Below are 9,714 nucleotides of genomic sequence, written 5' to 3'. Positions count from 1 at the left end.
CCATATTCTCAGATGTAGCTTACAGCACTGTCTGAGGCAGATACTGTGGTCCATATTCTCAGATGTAGCTTACAGCATTGTCTGAGGCAGATACTTTGGTCCATATTCTCAGATGTAGCTTACAGCACTGTCTGAGGCAGATACTGTGTCCATATTCTCAGATGTAGCTTACAGCATTGTCTGAGGCAGATACTGTGTCCATATTCTCAGATGTAGCTTACAGCACTGTCTAAGGCAGATACTGTGTCCATATTCTCAGATGTAGCTTACAGCATTGTCTGAGGCAGATACTGTGTCCATATTCTCAGATGTAGCTTACAGCACTGTCTGAGGCAGATACTGTGTCCATTTTATCAGATGTAGCTTACAGCATTGTCTGAGGCAGATACTGTGGTCCATATTCTCATATGTAGTTTACAGCATTGTCTGAGGCAGATACTGTGGTCCATATTCTCAGATGTAGCTTACAGCATTGTCTGAGGCAGATACTGTGGTCCATATTCTCAGATGTAGCTTACAGCATTGTCTGAGGCAGATACTGTGGTCCATATTCTCAGATGTAGCTTACAGCATTGTCTGAGGCAGATACTGTGGTCCATATTCTCAGATGTAGCTTGCAGCACTGTCTGAGGCAGATACCGTGTCCATATTCTCAGATGTAGCTTACAGCATTGTCTGAGGCAGATACTGTGGTCCATATTCTCAGATGTAGCTTACAGCACTGTCTGAGGCAGATACTGTGGTCCATATTCTCAGATGTAGCTTACAGCATTGTCTGAGGCAGATACTGTGGTCCATATTCTCAGATGAAGCTTACAGCATTGTCTGAGGCAGATACTGTGGTCCATATTCTCAGATGTAGCTTACAGCATTGTCTGAGGCAGATACTGTGGTCCATATTCTCAGATGTAGCTTACAGCATTGTCTGAGGCAGATACTGTGGTCCATATTCTCAGATGTAGCTTACAGCATTGTCTGAGGCAGATACTGTGGTCCATATTCTCAGATGTAGCTTACAGCATTGTCTGAGGCAGATACTGTGGTCCATATTCTCAGATGTAGCTTACAGCATTGTCTGAGGCAGATACTGTGTCCATATTCTCAGATGTAGCTTACAGCACTGTCTGAGGCAGATACTGTGTCCATATTATCAGATGTAGCTTACAGCATTGTCTGAGGCAGATACTGTGGTCCATATTCTCATATGTAGTTTACAGCATTGTCTGAGGCAGATACTGTGGTCCATATTCTCATATGTAGTTTACAGCATTGTCTGAGGCAGATACCGTGTCCATATTCTCAGATGTAGCTTACAGCACTGTCTGAGGCAGATACTGTGGTCCATATTCTCAGATGTAGCTTACAGCATTGTCTGAGGCAGATACTGTGGTCCATATTCTCAGATGTAGCTTACAGCACTGTCTGAGGCAGATACTGTGGTCCATATTCTCAGATGTAGCTTACAGCATTGTCTGAGGCAGATACTTTGGTCCATATTCTCAGATGTAGCTTACAGCACTGTCTGAGGCAGATACTGTGTCCATATTCTCAGATGTAGCTTACAGCATTGTCTGAGGCAGATACTGTGTCCATATTCTCAGATGTAGCTTACAGCACTGTCTAAGGCAGATACTGTGTCCATATTCTCAGATGTAGCTTACAGCATTGTCTGAGGCAGATACTGTGTCCATATTCTCAGATGTAGCTTACAGCACTGTCTGAGGCAGATACTGTGTCCATTTTATCAGATGTAGCTTACAGCATTGTCTGAGGCAGATACTGTGGTCCATATTCTCATATGTAGTTTACAGCATTGTCTGAGGCAGATACTGTGGTCCATATTCTCAGATGTAGCTTACAGCATTGTCTGAGGCAGATACTGTGGTCCATATTCTCAGATGTAGCTTACAGCATTGTCTGAGGCAGATACTGTGGTCCATATTCTCAGATGTAGCTTACAGCATTGTCTGAGGCAGATACTGTGGTCCATATTCTCAGATGTAGCTTGCAGCACTGTCTGAGGCAGATACCGTGTCCATATTCTCAGATGTAGCTTACAGCATTGTCTGAGGCAGATACTGTGGTCCATATTCTCAGATGTAGCTTACAGCACTGTCTGAGGCAGATACTGTGGTCCATATTCTCAGATGTAGCTTACAGCATTGTCTGAGGCAGATACTGTGGTCCATATTCTCAGATGAAGCTTGCAGCACCGTCTGAGGCAGATACCGTGTCCATATTCTCAGATGTAGCTTACAGCACTGTCTGAGGCAGATACTGTGGTCCATATTCTCAGATGTAGCTTACAGCATTGTCTGAGGCAGATACTGTGTCCATATTCTCGGATGTACCTTACAGCACTGTCTGAGGCAGATACTGTGGTCCATATTCTCAGATGTAGTTTACAGCATTGTCTGAGGCAGATACTGTGGTCCATACAGTATTCTCCTGCTGCATATAGAGACTCCATCCATACAGATGACAAAAACATTCAACGTTTAGATGTCAAAGCTCATGTGAAGAACAGGTCAACTTTACATTAAATCAATGCTCAATCATGCGGTGCAGACATAATCAATGGTTCAAACGAGGTCAGTTTGTCATTTAGGTGAGTGAGAAAGTTACAGATGTACAAATATCATACCCCTCCCCCCTAAAAATGCTAACCTCCCCTGTTATGATTTAATGGTGAGAGGTTAGCACGTCTTGGTGGTATGAAATTTGTGCATCTGTAACTTTTTCACTCATCATTATTGACGATCCATTCAGGATTATCTGTAATCATGGTAGTCTTTAGAAACATTTTATATTCTTATTTACAATAAAATTACTCCAAAATGACAGAATACAGGGCCAAATACTTTTTTACTACTTTAATACATATATAAGTGAATTTGTCCCAATACTTTTGCTCCCCTAAAATTGGGGGACTCTGTACAAAAAGTGGATTCATCTGATTTGGACAAAAATCCCCTCAAATTAAAGCTGACAGTCTACACTTTAAAAACTTCTTAGGGATAGGGGGCAGTATTCGGAAGTTTGGATGACTGAGGTGCCCAAAATAAACTGCCTGTTACTCAGGCCCAAAAGCTAGGATATGCATATAATTGGTAGTATTGGATAGAAAACACAGTTTCCAACACTTTTAAGATAATGTCTGTGAGTATAACAGAACTGATATGGCAGGTGAAAACCCGGGGGTATCCATCCAGAATTTATTGTTAATGAGCTCACCACTCATTCAAATGGCTGTCTATGGGAATATCAATGGAATACCTCCCAGATTGCAGTTCCCAGGGCTTCCAGTAGTTGTCAACAGTCTTTAGAAAGAGTTTCATGCTTTAGCGCGCCAACTAAACAGACTTTTTGGGGATTTAAAGAAGGACTTTATTAAACAAAGGGACCATTTGTTATGTAGCTGGGACCCTTGTGATTGCAAACAGAGGAAGATCTTCAAAGGTAAGTGATTTATTTTATCGCTATTTCTGACTTTCGTGACGCATCTGCTTGTTTGGAAAATGTTTGCAATGCTTTTGTATGCGGGGCGCTGTCCTCAGATAATCGCATGGTGTGCTTTCACAGTAAAGTATTTTTGAAATCTGACAAAGCGGCTGGATTAACAAGAAGTTAAGCTTTTAAATGATGTAAGACACTTGTATTTTCATGAATGTTTAATATTACAAATGTTGTATTTTGAATTTCGCGCTCTGCAATTTCACCGGATGTTGTCGAGGTGGGACGCTAGCGGCACGCCTATCCCAAAGAAGATTTATAACCTCATAGTCAACGTTTGATTTCAAATCTAAACTTTTGGAGTATAGAGCCAAAAGAAGAAAACATGCCTTACTCTGAAAGTAGGTCAGAGTAAATAACACTCCTGTGGTTTAACTGAAGATAGGTCAGAGTAAATAACACTCCTGTGGTTTAGCTGAAAGTAGGTCAGAGTAAATAACACTCCTGTGGTTTAGCTGAAGGTAGGTCAGAGTAAGTAACACTACTGTGGTTTAGCTGAAGGTAGGTCAGAGTAAGTAACACTCCTGTGGTTTAGCTGAAGGTAGGTCAGAGTAAGTAACACTACTGTGGTTTAGCTGAAGGTAGGTCAGAGTAAATAACACTCCTGTGGTTTAACTGAAGGTAGGTCAGAGTAAATAACACTCCTGTGGTTTAACTGAAAGTATGTCAGAGTAAATAACACTCCTGTGGTTTAACTGAAGGTGGGTCAGAGTAAGTAACACTCCTGTGGTTTAACTGAAAGTAGGTCAGAGTAAATAACACTCCTGTGGTTTAACTGAAAGTAGGTCAGAGTAAATAACACTCCTGTGGTTTAACTGAAGGTAGGTCAGAGTAAATAACACTCCTGTGGTTTAACTGAAGGTAGGTCAGAGTAAATAACACTCCTGTGGTTTAACTGAAGGTAGGTCAGAGTAAATAACACTCCTGTGGTTTAGCTGAAAGTAGGTCAGAGTAAATAACACTCCTGTGGTTTAACTGAAGGTAGGTCAGAGTAAGTAACACTCCTGTGGTTTAGCTGAAAGTGGGTCAGAGTAAATAACACTCCTGTGGTTTAACTGAAGGTAGGTCAGAGTAAGTAACTGGCTGCCAAGTGGGCGTCATATCACTGTTCTGTCTCTGGCATATCATGTTGCCAAGTACATTGCTAGTGAATGACCAGTCCTTTAGAGTACTGGTAGGGAGCGGCATGGAATCCTGGGTAGGGAGCCATGTTTGGCTGAATCTATTTAACATTTACAAGAGCCATGATGATGCCATCTCATGACTGGTGGACCTATTTACCTTTGACCATACAGCTGAGCACAGGTCATGGGGGATTGCCTGTTTTACTCCTGTGTGTGTGTGTGTGTGTGTGTGTGAGGATATCCATCCTCCTCCATCAGCTGTGTGTCCTCTGCAGGGAAGTGTTTCTCTCCAGCACTCTTCAGACGACTAGAAAGCAAACAAACACTTTCACATCTAACCGCTCAACAAAAAAACCATCTTTAAACAAATAAGGCCTCTTTGATACCCAGATATTCTACTGTATAAAGAGAGACACAGGTGGTGTTTTCATTAAGAGGAAAAGACCTCCCTCTGCTTTTCCCAGAATCCTGTGTTGTTTCTCCCAGCAGGCTCTGCGCCCTGTCAGCCCATTGGGTGGTGTGGCCCGGGGAGAGATGGAAGGGGGCGGAGGAAGGGGTTAGAGGTCACAATACTATTTCCTTTTCTTCCCACCTGTCAAGTTATTTTCAGATCAGTGCAGATGTGGAAAGGGGGTGATACATTGGCCGTGTTCAAGAGCATCAAAACGACTGCAGGCGACTGCTAACTGACTGATCTACAAATCAGAAATAACACTCCTTATTATTTGTATATCAGTCAGTCAGTCACAATGTGCGTTTTTGAGTCTCTCGAACACAGCCATTCCAAATGCACATACACACGTGTGTGTCCTCCTGCTGGTGTGTTCGAGCGTTAAGCCTAACGAAGCCGACCGTAGACGAAAGTCGGAGAGTGAAGTTGGGGGTAGGTGCACCTGCGACAGCCGAAGGTCATACAGTGTAAGGGTTTTCTAACAGCAAGGCTCATATCAATAGGGCAGTGTCAACATAGCTGCTATTGTTGTTTTTTTACATTTATTTATAAATATCCAAATAAACTTTTCTAACCCTAACCCATATCACACACTCATAAATGAAAAACATAACATGTGTACAATTCATTGGTTAGAGAGACTTTCATTTGTATCCCCTGTAGCTTTAGAATCCTGGCAATGTTGGTTCCTGTTTCAGTCAGGTCTTTGGCCATGTTCACGTGGGTCAAACAAAAACATTGATTGACAAATAGCGCTTCCCAAAATGCAGGTGATGACTGAGAAGTAACTGCAGCGACTTGAAGGCGACTTCATAAAAAAACAGATTTTTGTCAAGTGAATTCAGTCGACATGTCGTCGCAAGTCTTTTTATAACCATAATGCAACACACTTTGAAAGGCCAACTTTGTTGATCAAACAATTGGTAATTTTCTTTCCATCTAGTTTGCCACAGAATGGCTGATTTATATTTTAAAGATTTGTTCTATAGTGAATTAACCTGAACATTACCAACATTCATGAGCCTTGGTTGGCTCTGTAACTTTTTCTTGTAGACCTAAACACACAGCACATAGCCTCATTCTCTCTCATCACCCTGCTCCTTTCTCTCCCTCCCTCCAGGCGTTGGACAATGTCCCTCTGCTCTTCTACATCCTGGCATGTAGAAGAAGAAGACACGGGCGCATTGGATCGGATCACTTTTGTCAGGGTGGTGACCAACAATGATCCTGCCCTGACTAAAGTGATCCGCTCCATGCCCCGTGTCTTCTTCAGTATCTCTAACAGCCTCCAGACACTGATCTAAGGACAGTTTGGTGTTTTGGTCTTGATGGTTATGGTTTTGATTTTGGATTCATGAGCTGATTCTAAATCTGTGCCTAGGAGTATAAACGCCCTACGCAACATACTAATGGAGAGGTAATTTATCGCCCTCTAGAGGATACTGGACAATACTGCATTGTCATAGTAGCTTGACCTCAAATAGCCAACATTGTTTTCCATAGAACACAGCATACCTTTAAGCATTCAGGCCAGAGGGGGTGTGTGGTATTGGCCAATATATACCCACCTTAAACGCTGTTCTTACGCACGACGGGAAGTGGAGTGCCTGGACACAGCCCCTAGCCATAGACCTATACCATAAACCCCTGAGGTGCCTTATTCATATTATAAACTGGTTACCAACATAATTAACAAGCATTTTGTCTCATACCCATGGTATATTGTCTGATATACACACCGCTGATATGCTGTTCCCGCCAATCAGCATCCTGGTCCCAAACTACCTGGTTTATAATAGGCTATAAATATAATTTGAACTGTATGGCGGTGTCTATAGCTAGATGCTGGCTAGAAGCACAACAAAGTTTGTGAAACTCGAATGGTTAAATCCATAATTGGTGATGGAGTAGGTCTACATTTAATCTGATTCAGCAATAATAACATGGCTAATCAGATTAGCAAACCCCGTTACAAATTTGTAACTTTGTAGTAAGAAGTAAGAATATCTCTTGAGTCACTTCTAGACGGTTCTTTTCCATTCGTCATAACATGTTTCCCGTGAAACTCTCAGTGCCCATTCATTGGCTAACCTACCGGTTTGTTCTACGACTCTTAGATGACGATTGGTCCAAATAATGTACATCAAACAAAGTTTGCATTCTTATTGGTAAAATGTCTTAAGCCCCGCCCCCAGAAGTAATACATTATACTTTACCTCCCGGAGCAGTGCCACATATATCTGTGCAAGGGGAAACTTCACCCAAAGCCACTTTCTTAACACAGTTCCGTCCAACGTCACATTACAGCATACATGGACCACATGATCAACTGGAAGGTAAGTCAGATATATTAATAAACGTATATTCATTAGTAACAATTTTGTTTTATTGTGTTCTATAAATCGTCCCTTATTCCGCTACGAGGTCGTTGATGTCTGGCAAGCTGCCCATCCTCTCCAATGTTGTTGTGACTTGATAGTTACACTTGCTATTTGCATGGACAGTGCAGTGTTACGTTTTAAGATATTTTTTATTCTCTGTTGTTGGTTAGCTACATTTTTATGAGTGCTTTGTACAGTGACGCATTTGCAACGTTTTTAGGATAGTCTTGCTATAAATACTGCAGCCTACGCAGCACCGTTTGGTCTAGTTCACGAGGGTCGTCTTGAGCAGGCGCTGCGCAGAGAAGCAGATCTAAAAGTCAGCTCATTTTACAAGTAACAGAACGGACAGGTTCTAATTATAAAAAGATCAGCTAATTTGGTGTGTGTGTGTGTGTGTGTGTGTGTGTGTGTGTGTGTGTGTGTGTGTGTGTGTGTGTGTGTGTGTGTGTGTGTGTGTGTGTGTGTGTGTGTGTGTGTGACTGACAGAAGACAGGCCTAGTATACGTATGGTTGCAGCTGTCCTGCCAACTATGGTGACTGTTTGGGTGTCAGCTGACTTCTAGTCTTTGGACTTTTTGGTGTGGGGGTGGGGGGGGTGTAGTATTTTGGTCCCTTGTGGAATTCTAGAGCAGTGGTTCTCAACCAGGGAATCCACAGGGGGTACCTGAGAAGGCTCATGAGACCATAGGCTTACTGGTAAAATGCACGAGAGGGTACTTCAGAGGTACTCCGGGCAGAGCAAAATTCAGTTGGTGGTACAGTAACCGAAAAAGGTTGGGAACCGTTGTTCTAGAGTGTTCCTTCCTTGAGGGATGGTAAGAGGGGCTGGTGTAGAGTGACTTGGTCCACTGTGCAATTGAGCATGACAGAGGATTATATTAAGTCGGACAACTTTGTTGGTCAAACAAGCACTCATTTTCTTTCCATCTAGTTTGCCACAGAATGGCTGATTTATATTTTATAGATTTGTTCTATAGTGAATTAACCTGTACATTACCAGCCTTCATGAGCTTTCATGACCTAAACACATAGCCTCATTCTCTCTCTCTCTCTCATCACCCTGCTCCTTTCTATCTCTCCCTCCCTCAAGGCGTTGGACAATGTCCCTCTGCTCTTCTACATCTTGGCATTGAAGACCCTGGTCTTGTGTCTGGGCTTCGCTGGAGTGAAGATCTATCAGGCTAAGAAGGAAGAGGCCAAGCTGAAGATACAGAGGGCAGAGCAGAGGAGGATAGCGGAGCAGGTGCAGGAGCTCCTGGATAACGAGCTCCTGGACAACAAGAAGGATGACTGACCCGGAGGAACAAGGGAGAGTGTGAGGAGATGAAAGGTGAAAGTGAATACAATACAAAATGAGTCCGTTTGGAAATCAGTCAGCAACATAGACTGGGAGATAACAATGGGTGTTTTCAAAGCTGCTTCAAAGGGTATGATGTCTTAAACTTAAAGTTGGTCAGTTTGAGCTAAACATTTCTCCTCTTTCTTCCCAGGAACTACAGTATGTCACCTGACCAGACTGGGGACCTACATGCTCCAAGGATGGGGCGGAGCTCTGATTGGCTGGTCTGGGGAGGAAGTGTTGAGAATGTCTAGTTCCTGTTGGACAGTACTCACCCAGAACAGGCCTGGGGTCCTGGGCATTGCTGCGGGTGTCATTCTTTTTTTACACAAACTTTTAACTTCAGAGCCACCAGATGTTTTGTAAATAAAGACTGTTTTTGTACCTCTGTTGAAGCGGCCTTTCTTTGTCACATTTGATGTATAGAGCTGAATGTTGGAGACAGTGGTGTGATGGAGAGGTGGTCAGTCTATTGACTACACATTAGAGGGCATTTAATTTTTCCTGATCAAGGAGATGAGGAAGCCACTATAGCACTAAAGTCTGTTATCATGTTGATTGTTTTCCCTGGTTCGTCTGTATGATAAGTGTACTTTTGGTACTTATTTGAATGATTTTATAGATTTAAAAAAAAACTTGCTGATTATCTCCGTTAAGTGAAAACCACTTAATCAAATGTATTATTAGACTATTGAGAAGTCTTAGTGGCTGTACATGGCTCGGTTCCCTGCACATTGTAAATTTAGCATTGGAACTGACCCTGTTTATAAAGCTTCCTCTTATTTCTGATGTTTTTCTAAAACTATTAGTTATTTTGATATTGAGCACTGCACTGTTGGGTAGAGCTTACAAGTTAAGCATTTCACTGTACCTCTGTGCCTGTGACAAAACTTTAACTTGTAA

At 42.4% G+C, this 9,714-nt stretch overlaps 1 protein-coding gene across 1 annotated transcript; it reads left to right on the top strand.

The window, feature by feature from the left end:
- Nucleotides 1–5,477: 5,477 nt before the first annotated feature.
- Nucleotides 5,478–9,200, top strand: LOC110495656 (small integral membrane protein 11). The gene is made up of 3 exons (XM_036951999.2): nt 5,478–7,424; nt 8,563–8,802; nt 8,963–9,200. Exons 1-2 carry the CDS (start codon nt 7,401–7,403, stop codon nt 8,764–8,766), a joined length of 228 nt encoding a protein of 75 aa, XP_036807894.1. The 5' UTR covers nt 5,478–7,400; the 3' UTR covers nt 8,767–8,802; nt 8,963–9,200.
- The last annotated feature ends 514 nt before the right edge of the window (nt 9,201–9,714 follow it).

The sequence above is a fragment of the Oncorhynchus mykiss genome, chromosome 18, assembly GCF_057628025.1.
Source record: "Oncorhynchus mykiss isolate SJ-2025 chromosome 18, ASM5762802v1, whole genome shotgun sequence".
In the NCBI taxonomy this organism is placed as follows: Eukaryota; Metazoa; Chordata; class Actinopteri; order Salmoniformes; family Salmonidae; genus Oncorhynchus; species Oncorhynchus mykiss.
Note: the sequence above shows the minus strand (reverse complement) of the source record. Positions and strands in the feature narration are given on the sequence as shown.

Excerpts from the sequence above, each read along its gene's own strand:
- LOC110495656 (XM_036951999.2), top strand. The coding sequence starts at position 7,401 with ATGGACCACATGATCAACTGGAAG. Across the intron at positions 7,425-8,562 it reads ACCACATGATCAACTGGAAG|GCGTTGGACAATGTCCCTCT; the intron begins GTAAGTCAGATA and ends CCCTCCCTCAAG.